Consider the following 15,488-nt stretch of genomic DNA (forward strand, 5'->3'; position numbering starts at 1 on the left):
AGTGGGCAAAATGATGGAATCCATTATTAAGGATGTAATAGTGGAGCATATGACTAGCAGAGAAGGGATCAGATGGAGTCAACATGGATTTTCAAAAGGTAAATCGTGCTTGACAAATCTATTGGAATTCTTTGAGATGGTGACAGGTAAAATAGATGGGGGAGAGCCAGTGGATGTGGTGTACCTGGACTTCCAAAAGGCCTTCGATAAGGTCCCGCATAAACGACTGGCTTCCAAAATCAAGGCTCATGGGATTGGGGGCAAAGTATTGATGTGGATTGAGAACTGGCTGGCAGGTAGAAGACAGAGAGTTGGGATAATTGGCTCGTTTTCTGAGTGGCAGGCCGTGACCAGTGGGGTGCCACAGGGATCTGTACTGGGATCCCAGCTGTTCACAATTTACATTAATAATCTGGATGAGGGGATTGGATGTAATATCTCCAAATTTGCAGATGACACTAAGCTAGGAGGGGTTGTGTGCACGGAAGAGGGGGTCAGGAAGCTCCAGTGTGATTTGGATAAATTGAGGGACTGGGCAAATACATGGCAAATGCACTACAATGTGGATAAATGTGAGGTTATCCACTTTGGTAATACAAACCGGAGGGCAGATTACTATTTGAATGGCAATAGATTAAGAGATGGGGAAGAGCAGAGAGACCTAAGGGTACTTGTACATCAGTCTCTGAAGGTGAGCATGCAGGTACAGCAGGCGGTTAAAAAGGCAAATGGTATGTTGGCCTTCATATCAAGAGGGTTTGAGTATAGGAACAAGGATACCTTACTGCAGCTGTACAGGGCCTTGGTGAGACCCCACCTGGAGTACTGTGTGCAGTTTTGGTCACCTTATCTAAGGAAGGATGTTCTTGCAATGGAGGGAGTAGAGGCAATTCACCAGGCTGATACCTGGAATGGCAGGAATGACTTATGAGGAAAGATTGCACAAATTGGGATTGTACTCGCTGGAGTTTAGAAGATTGAGAGGGGATCTCATAGAGACATATAGAATTCTGGCAGGACTGGACAGAATGGATGCAGATGGGATGTTTCCAATGATGGGAAAATCCAGAACCCGGGGCCATGGTTTGAGGATAATAGGCAAACCATTTAGGACCAAGATGAGGAGGAATTTCTTTACCCAGAGGGTGGTGAATCTGTGGAATTCATTGCCACAGAGGGCAGTAGAGGCAGGTTCATTAAATATATTTAAGAGGGAATTAGATCTATTTCTTCAGTATAAGGGTATTAAAGGTTACGGAGAGAAGGCGGGGACGGGGTACTGAACTTTAAGATCAGCCATGATCTCATTGAATGGCGGAGCAGGCTCGAAGGGTTGAATGACCTACTCCTGCTCCTATCTTCCATGTTTCTATGTTTCTATTAACTTTTAGATTACTCTGTACAAGGACGCCCAGGTCTCTTTGCACCTCCAAGGATTGAATTTTCTCCCCATCCAGATAGTTCTCTGCCTATTTATTTCCACTGTCAAAATGCAGAACCGAACACTTCTCAACATTGTACTTCATCTGCCATATTTTTGTCCAGTCTCCCAATCTGTCTATATCCTTCTGCAATTTTATGGTCTCTTCAACAGTTCCTGCTCTGCCACCTATCTTAGTGTCATCCGCAAATTTGGCCACAAAAACCATTCATTCTACAATCCAAACCGTTAATATAAATTGTAAACAGCAACGGCCCAAAGAACGACCCCTGCAGATCACCACTTGTTACAGGCAGCCATCCTGAATGGGATCCTTTAATTTCAACCCTTTGCTTTCTGCCTATCAGCCAATTTTCTATTCAGTCTAAACACATCCCTGTAATTCCATGGACATTCATCTTATTTATCAGCCTAACGTGCCTTATTGAAAGCCTTTTGAAAATCCAAATATACAACATCCACAGGCCCACCTTTATCTATCCTACCTGAGATTTCTTCAAAAAACTCAGGCATGATCTACCCTTTAAAGAACCATGCTGATGAGGACCAATCCTGTTCAGGTATTTCATAACTTTATCCTTGAGCATTCCCAACCATCGACATCAGTCTTATAGGTCTATAGTTTCTGTTTCCCACTTTTCTTGTACAACAGAACCACATTCGCAACCTTCCAATCCCCCGGAACCACACCAGAGACTACTCATTTCTGGAAGATTGTCACCAATGGATCTACAATCTCCATAGCCACCTCTTTCAAAACCCATGGGTGTACCTCGTCCGATTCAGGAGATTTATTTATCTTTAATCCATTCAATTTACCTAGCACAATTTCTCTAGTGATCTTAACTGTATCTAACTCTACTCCTTGAAGCCTCTGTCTATCAGGGATATTACTAATGTCTTCCACAGTGAATACAGACATAATTCTTCTGCCATATCTTTGTAACCCATTATAATTTCCCCAGCATCATTTTCTATCGGTCCTATGTCAACACGTGTCTCTCTTTTATTTTTTATATATTTAAAAAAACTCTTAGTATCTTTTTTTTATATTTTTTGCCAATCTCCTTTCATAACTCATCTTTTCATTCCTTATGTCTTTCTTTATTACTTTCTGTAAGTTTCTAAAGGAATCCCAGTCCTCTGATTTCCCACTAGGTTTAACTTCCTTCTATGCCCTCCCCTTTGCTTTTATCTTGGCCTTAACTTCTTTTGTTAGCCACATTGACATAATCTTTCCTTTGACTAATTTCCTTTTCCTTGGAATATATCTATCCTGTATGCATTTTATTATTTGCAAATGTATATTCCAATCCTGCTCTTTTCCTCCGACTAATTTGCTTTTGCAGTTGACCTGAGCCAGTTCTTTTCTCATACCACCATAGTTTCCTTTATTCCACTGATAAATTTATACATATGACAACATTTTCCCTTTTCAAATTTGAAATTGAATTCGACCATGTAATGGTCACTGCTTCCTAGAGATTCTAAGACCTTTAACTCCCTAACAACCTCTAGTTGTCGTGGTCCATGTGTGCACCAATGACGTAAATAGAATGAGGAAAGTAGTAAATCTTTGGATTACTACCTGAGCCATAAGCAAATTGGCACAGAGTCCAGAAGAGTATAGAGTTAAATGTGTGGCTCAAGGATTGGTGTGGGAGAAGTGAGTTCCAATTCATGGGAAATTGGCACAAATATTGGGGAAGGAAGGGACTGTTCAAAGGGAACGGGCTCTATCTGAAACGTGATGGGACATGGATCCTGGAAAATTGCATAACTTGTACTGTGAACAGGGTGTTAAACTAAACAGTGGGGGGGGGGGGGGTGAGTTCAACAGATTGGAGAGGGATGGAGAAAGTAAAAGAGTGCCTATAAAGTAAAAGCATAAGTTAAAAAAGATAAAAATAAGAGTAGAGGGAATAAAAGTCATGCAAAAGAGGCAAAGATTACCAGATGTTAAAAGCACAATGGGTGTAAGAGCATTTTATCTGAATGCCCATAGTATTCAAAACAAGATCAGTGAACTTGTGGCACAAATCAATACAAAGGGGTTTGATTTAGTGGCCATTACAGAAATCTGGTTGCCGGGTGGAAAGGATTGGGTATTAAATATCTAAGGATATCAGGTAATAAGGAAGGACAGGCAGGAAGGTAAGGGAGGTGGGGTTTTCAAGCATTCCCTGGACTCGGTACAAAACACACAGACACACAACCAGACATACATACAGACAGACAATACAAATGAAGGATAAAAATACAAATAAATATTGTTTTATGAATATTAGAGTCTCGAATGGTTAATGTGAGCAGTTTCTTTGGTCCTTCAGCACTCTCACTGTCCAATGGAAGAAGCTATTCCTCAGCCTGATGGTGCAGGCTTTGATACTCTTGTATCTCTTTCCCTAAGAGAGCAGCTGAAAGATGCTGTGTGCATGATGGAAGGGGTCCTCAATGATTTTGCACACCCTCTTCAGACAATGATCCTGGCCAGCACACTCTTGATAGAGCTCCTATAGAAGGTTGGCTTAATAGTGCCAGGTGGTATTGCCTGCTTCAGTCTTCCCTGGAAGTGCAATCACTGTTACACCTTCCTGACAAGTGAGGAGATGTTGTGTGTCCATGATAGGTCATTTGTTAAGTTAACTCCAAGGAATTTGGTGCTCTCCACTCTCTCCACTACAGAGTAGTTGATGTGTAGTGGAGGGTTGTCATTCATGGCCCTCCTGAAGTCCAAGATTATCTCCTTCATCTTGTCCACATGGAGACTCAGGTCGTTACTCTCGTACCATTTCATGAGATTTTCCACTTCTTCTCTGCAGTTTGATTCATCGTTGTTGCTGATGAGACCAACCACTGTTGTGCCACCTGAAAACAATGACACTATTGGAGCTGGATCTGGCGATGCAGTTGTGGGTCAGTAGCATGAACAGGAATAGGCTGAGCACACAGCCCTGAGATGTAGTAGTGGAGGTAAGTGAAGATGAGCCTGTCATCAGAGCAGCCATGATCACATTGAATGGCAGAGCAGGCTTAACAGATCAGTTGGCCTACTCCTGCTCCTATTTCTTATGTTCTTCTATTTTTATATACCCACTACTCTCTATGTAACGATATTCTCCCTAATGTTCCCTTGAAACATCTCCCATTTTACCCTTAACCCATGCCCTCTAGTATGAATCTCATTTAACCTTAGTGGAAAAAAATTACTTGTATTTACTCTAATCATACCCATTATAATTTTAAATACCTCTATCAAATCTCCCCTCATTTATAATGCTCCAGAGAATAAAGCCCTAAACTGTCTAACCTTTCCCCATAACTCAGTTCAAGTCCTGACAACAACCTAATAAATCTTCTCTGCCCTCTTTTGATTTTATTGATATCTTTCCTGTAGTTAGGTTAAAAAAATTGCACACAATACTCCAAATTTGATCTCATCAACATCTTATACAACTTTACTACAGCACCCCAACTCCTATACTCATTGCTTTGATTTATGAATGCCAATGAGCCAAATGTTCTCATTACGACCCTATCTACCTGTAATGTATCTGTATTCCCAGATCCCTCTGTTCTACTGCTCTTGTTTATCATCTATGCCCTAGCTTGGTTTGTTTTTCCAAAATGCAACATCTCAAAATTGTCTGCATCTGACATCTGACATTTTGCAGCCCATTTTTCCATTTAGTTCAGATCCCTCTTCAAGCTTTGAAAACCCACCTTGCTGTTCAATACACCTCCAATCTTTGTGTCATTGCAAACTTGCTGATCCAATTTACCATATTATCATCAAGATCATTGATAAAGATGACAAACAACAATGGACCCATCACTGATCCTTGAGGTACATCACTAGTCACAGGCCTCCAGTCAGAGATGCAATCATCTACCCATAAAGCCAATGTCGAATCCAATTTACTACTTCACCATGAATGCCGAGTGAACCTGCCTGTCTAACCACCCCTGTGGGACCTTGTTAAAGGCTTTACTAAAGTCGATGAAAATAATATCCATAGACTTTCCCTCATCAAATTTCCTAGTGACCTCCTCAAAAAACTCTATCATATTTGTTAAATACGACCTACCACGCAAAAGCCATCTTGGTCATCCCTAATCTGTTTCTGACTATCCAAATTCTTGTATATCCAATCTCTTAGAACACCTTCCATTAACTTATTTACTACTGATGTAAAAACACAAAATGCTGGAGAAGCTCAGGCTCATCTGGGTTATGTTTGGAGACTTTTTTAAACAACGAAATAATATGGATTATCCTCCAATCCACCAGCACCTTAACTGTGGCTAAGGAAATTTTAAAGATATCTGCCAGGGCTTCAGCTATTTCTGCTCTAGCTTACTTCAAGGTCTGAGAGAATATCTTGTCAGACCTTGAAGATTTATCCACCTTTATTTGCTTTTAGACACTAAGCACCTCCTCCTCTTTAATCTGTCTAGGTTCCATTACCTTACTGCTTGTTTGCCTCACTTCCATAGACTCTGGGCCAGTTTCCTGACTAAATACAGATGCAAAAACCCATTGAAGATCTGCCCCATCTCTTGTGGCTCCATATTTGGGTGACCACTCTGATCTTCAAGGACACCAATTTTTTCCTTTAATGTACTTCATCATCATCATCATGGCCCATCCCTTCACAAGTGAAGATGAACACAGTGCCTTGTAGCTCTTCTGCCCTCACAGAACTTTTTGTAGTTGTTGGCACATTGTGATGTGTCACTGCGAATCACGGAACACCAAGCAGTACAATTTTTTGTGAGGTCCTCCCAGTCAGAATGGTTCACATGGAATGACTGGAGATTACACTTGATTACGTCTTTGTAACGAAGACATGGGCGACCAACAGGGTGGGTAGCATCTGGTAGCCCACTGTAGAGGACATCTTTGGGCAATCGATCATCCGCAGGCGGTGAGTGTGGATGATTGAGTAGAGGTCCATACTTCCAGTCTTCTCCATGACTTGGACGTTTGTGACTTTATCATCCCATGAGTAGCCTTGGATGGATCTGAGGCAGCAGAAATAGAATGTGTTCAGGCAGTGTTCTTGCTTTCTGTATGTGACCCAGGATTCCCAGCCATAGAGAAGAGTACTCAGCACACAGGCCTCATAGACTCAGATCTTCAACTTGGTGGAGAGGTGGGAGTTATCCCACACGCGGGCACGGAGGCGTCCGAAGATAGTGGATGCTTTTCCCAGGCATGTGTCTTGTTCTGTGTTGAGTTGTCATGGTTGTCATGGTGGAGCCCAAGTAGCAGAATTTCTCTACGTTGGTGAGCACTGACTCAATGATGGTAATTGATGGAGTGTCATGGGTTTGTTGACTAAAGACGACCATCTTGCCCAGCCTGATTTTCGGACCAAATTCAGTGCAGGCGGATGCACATGAGTCACACAACACTTGTAGCTCTGGCTGGGAGTAAGCCACGAAGGCAGCATCATCTGCATAGAGCAGTTCTTGAATCACAACTATTCTGATTTTGGTCTTGGCCCGAAGCTCCTTGTGTGCAGGGCTATGCCTGGATCTTCCGGAAAGGCACGGCGCAGAAGAGCAAAGAAGAAAATAAGAAACAGAACTTACTATACCTGTAGAAGCCCTTAGGATTACCCTTCACCTTGTCTGCCTCCTGATTTCCCTCTTATGTTTTATCCTGGTACCTCATTTGCCCGTTGTTGTCCATACCTACTATGCACCTCTCTCTTCTTCTTAACCAGATCCCCAATATTCCTCAAAAACCAAGGTTCCCTATTCCTGCTAGCCTTGCCTTTAATCCTGACCGGAACATACAAACTCTGCACTCTCAAAATTTCACCTTTGAAGGCCTTCCACTTACCAAACACATCGTTGCCAGAAAACAATCTTGACCAGTCCACGTTTTTTCGATCTGTTCTCATTTCTTCAAAAATGACCTGTCTCCAATTTAGAATCTCAGCCTGGTGACCACACCTATCCTTATCCATAATTATCTTGAAATTAATGGCATTATGATAACTTGACCCAAAGTGTTCCCCTACACAGACTTCTGTCACCTGTACGCCTCATGCCTTAATAGGAGATCCAGTTGGTACTTCTATGTATTGATTTAGTAAACTTTCCTGAACACATTTGAAAAACTCTAAGCCAAGTGGCCTTTTTACAGTATGGGAGTCCCAGTCAATATGTGGTAAGTTAAAATCACCTACATCCACAACATTGTCTGCTATCTCCCTGAAGGTTTGCTCCTCCAATTATCGTTGACTATTGCATGGTGTATAATGCCATAACCTTTCCCGTTCCTCAGATCCATCCATATAGCCCCAGTAGATGAGCCCTCTGGGCAGTCCTGTCTGAGCACAGCTGTGATATTTTCCACAATCAGCAATGCTACTCCTCCCCCTTTCATCGTTCCACCCTTCTATTGCATCTAAAACAACAGAACCATGGAACATTGAACTTCCATATGGATTATAGCTGGCCAAGTGCTCACACCAAGTCAGTGAGCTTTGGGTGTTATTGGTTAGCTTATTAATCCTGACAGAGGCTGAATTCTATTGATAACGTTTGAAAGTGGCTGATAGGAGACTCTGGGTGTATAGAAAGCAATGATTTGTAGATGCAGAAGGAAAATGTTCATAACAGGAGGGGGGGGGGGGAATAGTCAAAAATTAGAATTCAACTGGACAACTGTGCATTTGATATCTGGACCAGATATCAATCTTCAAACATTATGAAATGATTTGCAAAGTGTATCCTTTGTATGAGACCACTCATTATATCAGTGAGGTAGAACTAACAAATAATGCACTGAGTATCTCCTCCCTGGGATGGATGTGGTTAGTTTCCTCAATTGCTTGGATTCTCCTTACCTTGTCGGAATATATTGACATGCGTGTTGTCAAACCAATTACTGGGATTCGGTAGAAGCCAGCTGTGTAGGACACTGGTGTTGGTGTGAGGTGGTCACTAGGTCCTGGTGGGTGACTCACCAATATCGCGTACACCTAGAAATAGAATGGCAGAAAGGGATGTGATATACATGAGAACTGAAACTCCCACCAACTCCTCCAATTTCTCCTCCTTTCCTCTCCTCCATGCCTTATTAATAGTGTAGAACAAAGCATTTCCCATTAAAGCACTTCCCTTTATTCCAACCACTTGTTAACATCTCATATTCCTTCTTCCTGGGCTATGTGTCAGCATCTCTTGCTCTCTTATCCCCATTGCAGATCATCTTACAAGTAACAGCAACTCATGCCCTGCTTTCTGAAAGTTTCGATATCAAGCATGGATTCCAACCATCCGCATATTAGCCACCCACATAACTGTCCAATCCCATCTCCTGCATGATTAGATCAAACTATAAAATGTCTGATTTAAAACACTGTGGCAATGTGTTCTGCACTTTCCATCACAATCAGTGGGAAGAAAGTCCTTAGTATGTTTCAATCTGACCCGGAAGTGACTGCTCTGTGCCAATTTACCACAAGAGCTGCAATTCTTATTTCAAAGATCTCAGTCAGGGAATCAACATTTTCATTTTCAGGAGGATGTATTCTCTGCCAACTCAATATTTCCCTAAGGATGCATCCCCTAATTCCAGCAAATTGATTCTGCCCTCTTCTCTAACCTGTCCACTCTAATGTGAGCCTGGTCCAACTAGGGCAGGGTTACCCAACCAGGGGTACTCGCACACTTTGGAGGTGCGAGATTGCATTCCAGGGGGTGCGAAATAACATTTCAGTTTTTTTTATAAATCCATACACCTTCAATTTGGATAATATGTTGGATGATGAAGAGCTGAAGGAAGATCTTATTGAACTGCACGCAAATCGTGTTCTTGAAATGCAGTTTGAAAGCAAAACTTTGGAACAAAATTGGTGTTCGGCAATGGACATGTTTCGAAGACATTGTGAAAAAGCACTAACTGTGCTCATCCCATTCGTGATGACATACTTATGTGAGACTGGATTTAGTGCCCTTTTGTCAATCAAGACAAAATCTAGAAATCACTTGGGTGCACAGGCAGACGCACAGATTGCAGTCAGCAACAAAGTGCCAAGTTTTGAAAAACTCTTAAGCAATAAACAGGAATAAAAGAGTCATTAAATTTAAATTGGCTTATCAACATTTGAACATTATTTCTTAATTTTTTTAAAGAAATTTCATGCATGGATGAAAATTTAATTTTTGTTTTGTAGGGTTTATGCAACTTTTAATTTGTTCTAATATTTTTTCTTTTCCATATGTTTCATTTTTGTTTATATATTATTAAAAATTGATTATACAATTTGTTTTGGTCTCCTTCACCTTCATTCTTAAATAAATTATTACTTTTAGGGGTGCGGGGCATAAAAAAGGTTGGGAACAACTGAAGTAGGGGTTGTGTCAAAACAGTGGGAATAGTTTAACCAGGAGTCCTATAATATTGCATGATGTAAATGGTCCAGTCTTTGGCTTGGCTTCGCGGACGAATATTTATGGAGGGGTAAATGTCCAATGAAGGCTATATAAACACTGTGGGATTGGTTAAACAAAAAGCTATTTAAATTATGTGGAACTTGTCTAACCAGAACCTGCATAACTACTCGGGTGTGACTATGTGTAATTTAAATACTGAAGGAGTGGTCACATAACCACATAGGATTGATCGATCCAAGCAAGGTTACATTAGTACAATGGAATTGGTCTAACCTGAGGTCATATAAATGAGATTGGTTTAATCAGATGCCTTATACATTAAATGCTGAAAATTGTCTGCACCCCAGGATGGGGCTCCATAAATAGTGGATGTTTAGCTGATTATTTTCCAACATTCATGAGTTGATCAGTTCCTTTGGTTTAGAGTTAGCTAATGTATCCACTGCAATAAAACTCTGATCATCTGGTACGATAAGGACTTTGGCAGTGGCAGCCTGGCAGGTTTTGTCAACTAGTGAAAATTGATATCTGCCCCTCCCCCAATCCCAACACACACTTTTGATTCATTTTTTTGTCATAAATGTGAGCCAGGTAAGTTTAAAGGGAGAAACACAAAAACTGTAGATGCCAGAACCTTTAGCAAACATGAGAAGCTGTAGGGACTCAGCAGGTCAAGCAGCATCTATAGAGAGAAATGGTCAGTCATACTTGATTTAGATTTGGTAAAGGGTCCTGTCCCAAAAAGTTGACTATTTCTCCTCACAAATGCTGTCTAACCCGCGAGTCCCCTTAGCTTCTCATTGTTCCCTTGGGTTTAAAGAAACTGTGAGCACTTGGGCCCTGGTTAGTTAAAGGGAAGTAGTGGAACCATCACCTGGTGAACCAGATCCAAAACCAATCAGATTTTGAATATTTCAATAGTTCATGGGCGTCACAGTTAGCATAGCGGTTTCTCTCAGTAAGTGCCCTAACACGGGCATACAACTTCCACGCAAATAGCGCAGGACTTGATGAGGGAGATGCTGGTGGAGGGGGTCCGGTTAAACGAAATCCGCCAGCGGCTGTTAGAACAAAGCACGGTGTCCCTGGAAAAGGCTGTGAGGGTGGCAGAGGTGATGGAAACACTAGAAATAAAAGGGAGGGAGTATAAGGACTTCCGTCTGCTGGTCCTGGAACAGCTCTGCGCTCCAGTGCTTTTGGGATTAGACTTCCAGTGCCAGCTGGAGAGCTTCACGGTAGTCACAACGGACCACAGCCCCTGCTAGTGCTTACGAGCCAAAAGTGCTGTGCGCTATCAGTCCTTAATATTGAGCCCCCCCCCCTTATTTACCCACCGCACCCCAGACTGTAAATCCATAGCCACAAAAAGCAGGAGGTACAGCCCCAGAGACAGAGCTTTTATTAAAATGAAGACACGCCGATTGCTGCAGGAGGGCATTACTGAATCCAGCCACAGCCCATGGTGAGCCCAGGTAGTCGTAGCAAAGACGGGGGAGAAACTACACTTAGTGGTCGACTACAGCCAAACCATTAATAAGTTCACACAGCTAGATGCATACTCTCTCCCCTGGATTTGCAAGATGGTGGATACGATAGCCCAGTATAAGGTCTTCTCCACCATCGACCTCAAACCTGCGTACCACCAGTGCCCATCAGGAGGAGCAATCGGCCCTATACAGCGTTTGAAGCTGATGGCCAACTCTTATCAGTTCCTCTGACTCCCATTCGGAGTCACTAACAGGGTATCACTGTTCCAGAGGGAAATGGAATGGCTGGTGGATGATTACCGCATGGAGGCTGTTTTCCAGTACCTGGACAATGTTACCATCTGTGGGCACTCTGTGAACGACCACAATGTAAACCTAAAGAGATTCCTGGAGGCAGCCAAAGAATGCATCCTGACATACAACAAAGACAAGTGCGTGTTTAGGGCTAGGAAGCTGACTTTGTTGGGTTACGTAGTACAGAACGGGGAGGTGGGACCAGATCCGGCTAGCATGCTGGCCCTGATGGACCTACCCATCTCCACTACACCCAAATCACTCAAAATATGCCTGGGCTTATTTGCCTATTACGGCAGTGAATACCCCAGTACGCAGACAGAAATTCCCCTGCCCAGTGAGGCGGTCCAGGCATTTAATAGCCTGCGCGATCACTTGGCACATATCACCATGAGGGTTGTAGATGAAACATTCCCCTTCCAGGTGGAGACCATGCCTCAGATGTAGCTATAGCAGCCACCCTGAACCAGGAGGGACGCCTGGTGGCTTTCATTTCTTGAATGCTGCAGGGCTCAGAAACCATGCACTCAACAGTGGAGAAAGAGCCCCAGGCCATAGTGGAGACAGTAAGGCACTGGAAGCACTATCTGGCAGACAGCCACTTTAAAATGGTCACAGATCAACAGTCGGTAGCTTTATGTTTGACAACCAGAACAGGGGGAAAATTAAGAATGATTAAATCTTACATTGGAGGATAGAACTGTTTACTTACATCCGATACTGCCCCGGTAAGTTCAATGACCCCCCCCTGGACGCGCTGTCCAAGGATGCTTGCACGGCCACTCAACACATCTCCCAGCTGCAGAACATCCACAGCGAGCTGGGGCTCCCTGGAGTGACCAGGATGTTCTACTTCATTAAGAACGCCAACCTGCCGTTCTCGGCAGAAGAGGCAAGGACTACTACGAAGGGATGTTGTATATGTGCAGAGTGCAAACCACAGTTCTATCGCCCGCCTGAGGCAGCCTTTATCAAATCCACCCAGCCATTAGAGTGTTTCAGCATCGACTTTAAAGGCCCCCTCCTGTCCACCAATAACAACTGTTACTTCCTCACCAGAATAGATGAATTCTCCCGGTTCCCCTTTGCCGTCCCCTGTGCAGATGTGTCCACGGTAGCAGTAATTAGGTGCCTGAAACCCATCATCAGCATGTGTGGATACCCTAACTACATCCACACAGCCTTCATGAGTGCTGAGCTGCAGCAATGTTTCCGAGAGAGGGGGATTGCTACCAGCCGCACCACAAGCGACAACCCCCAAGGGAACGGACAAGTAGAGAGGGAAAATGGTACCATTTGGAAGACAGTCCTTCTGATACTAAAGTCAAAGGACCTCCCAGTGTCCTGGTGGCAGGAAGTATTACCTGAGGCGTTACACGCGATACGCTCATTATTGTGTACTCCCACGAACATGTCCCCACCCACATGACAGATTTTTCTCTTTCTTAAGGAAATTGACCCCGAGCTCGGAGGTGACACGTTGGGTGATCTCACCGGGCCCAGTGCTGATCAAGAAACATAAGATGGACCAGCTGGTTGAGAGGGGAGAGCTGATCCACGCGAACCAGAACTACACATTTGTGACGTTTCCCCAACGGGAGGGAGGACTCTGTCTCCGTGAGGGACCTGGCGCCAGCCGAAGAAGAACCGGCCGAAGAAAAAAAGGAAGAACCAGAAGAACCCAGCCCAACCCAATCGACGTTCCGTCAGCACCCCTCCAAGCACCCACACCACCGTGGAGGATGAATGCCACCTCCCTGGGGACTCCCAACCCACCCAGTATACCCACAACCCCCAGCCCAAACCATGCACCCTCCCTAGGAGGTCCAAGAGGGTGCGGAAACCGATGGTTCACCTGGACTTGTGAGTAATACCAGGACTTTTTTTAAGGGGGAGTGAATGTGATGATACGCTGCAGTACATCACTCGGCCAACAGGTGGCCTAGAGACATGGCACCCGGCCCAATGACATCCGACCACCAGGTGGGCCCAGAGGGCTCTTGGTATAAAGCTGAGGTCCTGACCGTGTGCTCTCTCTATTTCCCCGGGATCACTGCTGCAAGCAGCTAGCAGCCAACTAGATCTTTATGTGAGTGGAATGAAGCTGTGTTGCCCCAAACAGTATTGTGCCTGTGTTTTCCTTTGGTGCAGCCTGCCACAATCACCACGCTATTACAGTGGCAGTGAGTCAGGTTCGAATCCAGCGCTGTCAGCAAGGAGTATGTATGTTCTCCCTGTGCGGGTTTCCTCAGGTGTTCCAGTTTCCTCCCATCCTTCAAAACGTATGAGGTTTCTAGGTTAATTGGGTGTAACTGGGTTGCATGGATTTCATGAGCAAGAAGGGCCTTCTAGCATGCTGTGTCATTAAACACTTTCATTTTTGGAATTTAACTGTATTTATAAAAGGAGAAAAAGTGAATTATAGATCAATTGGCATGAGGGAAAAATGCCAGAGGCCATGATAAAGGAGAAGAGGATCAGGTTCAGACAAATTCAACACCAGGAAATCATACTTGATTGCTCATTGGATGTAACTAGCTGAATAGTTCTGTTCAAATTTATTGTCACAATATATTTGGTACAGTGAAAAGATTTCTTCATGAGCAATCTGACAAATCAAATTTAACTTTCATATAGGTGTCCAAAGTAGAGGGGCAGGAGGTCAATTACAATAAAAAGATCTGTTTGTGCGGAGTCGGGGCAGCAGAAAAAGTGTATTTACCCTAAGATTTTTAATAAGGCCCACATAAGAGTTTAGCATGCAACATTAAAGCACATGATTCGGCTACGAGACTGAAATGGATAAAAAATGTTGCCCAACAGGAATCAAAGAGTAGAAATATGCAGGTCGTTTTCTGAGTGGTAAGCAATGAATACAGAGACCCCTCTCTGTGGGGTATCACAGGGATGTGCTGTGACACCTGTCTGAGGGGTATCAGAGGGATGAATGCTGTGATCATTGTCTGTAGTGTATCAAAGGGATCAGTGCTGGGACCCCTGTCTGTAGGGCATTACAGGGATCAGTGTTGGGACCCTGTCTGTGTGATACCCCAGGGATCAGTGCTGGGACCCCTGTCTTTAGGTGGGAGAGGGATTGGTGCAGAATCCTCTGCCTGTGGGACATCACAGACTTCAGTGCTGGAACCCCTGTTTGTGGGGTATCACAGGGATCAGTGCTGGGGCTCAGGTCTGTGGGGTATCACAGGAATCAGTGCTGGGGCTTGTGTCTGTGGAGTATCACAGGGATCAGTGCTGGGGCTCATGTCTGTGGGGTATCACAGGGATCAGTGCTGGGGCTCATGTCTGTGGGGTATCACAAGGATCAGTGCTGGGGCTCGTGTCTGGGTATCACAGGGATCAGTGCTGGGGCTCATGTCTGGGGGGTATCACAGGGATCAGTGCTGGGGCTCGTGTCTGGGGGGTATCACAGGGAACAGTCCAGGGACCCTTTCACAAAGAACAGTGCTGGAACTTCTATCTGTGGAGTATCACAGGGATCAGTGCTTGGACTGCTGTCTGTGTGACACCCTGGGAATCAGTGCTGGGACCCCCTGTGGGTAGGAGAGGGATCAGTGCAGAGACCCCTGTATGTGGGGTATCATAGGGTTTAGTGCTGGAACCCCTATCTTTGAAGTATCACAGGAAACAGTGCTGGGACTCGTATCTGTGGGGTAAGAGGCAAATCAATGCTGGGACCATAGTCTGTAGGGTAGCACAGGGATCAATGCTGGGAACCCTGTCTGTGGAATAGCACAATGATCAGTGCTGACCCTGGTTTCCTGCCTAAACCCAGAACTCTTCTGAAGACTACTCTTGAACCCTACCCTTAGTTATAAGCTAATAAAAGCGTT

General features: G+C 44.1%; 1 protein-coding gene across 1 annotated transcript in view; it reads right to left on the reverse strand.

Annotated features, from left to right (window-relative positions):
• Window positions 1-15,488, reverse strand: part of LOC138741150 (glutamate receptor ionotropic, NMDA 1) — a 143,131-nt gene that overhangs the window by 117,930 nt on the left and 9,713 nt on the right. Inside the window, exon 2 of the mRNA XM_069894817.1 lies at window positions 8,305-8,439. Coding sequence (XP_069750918.1) covers window positions 8,305-8,439 — 135 coding nt within the window. The remainder of the gene's footprint in view (window positions 1-8,304; window positions 8,440-15,488) is intronic.

This window comes from Narcine bancroftii, chromosome 1, assembly GCF_036971445.1.
Source record: "Narcine bancroftii isolate sNarBan1 chromosome 1, sNarBan1.hap1, whole genome shotgun sequence".
Lineage (NCBI taxonomy): Eukaryota > Metazoa > Chordata > Chondrichthyes > Torpediniformes > Narcinidae > Narcine > Narcine bancroftii.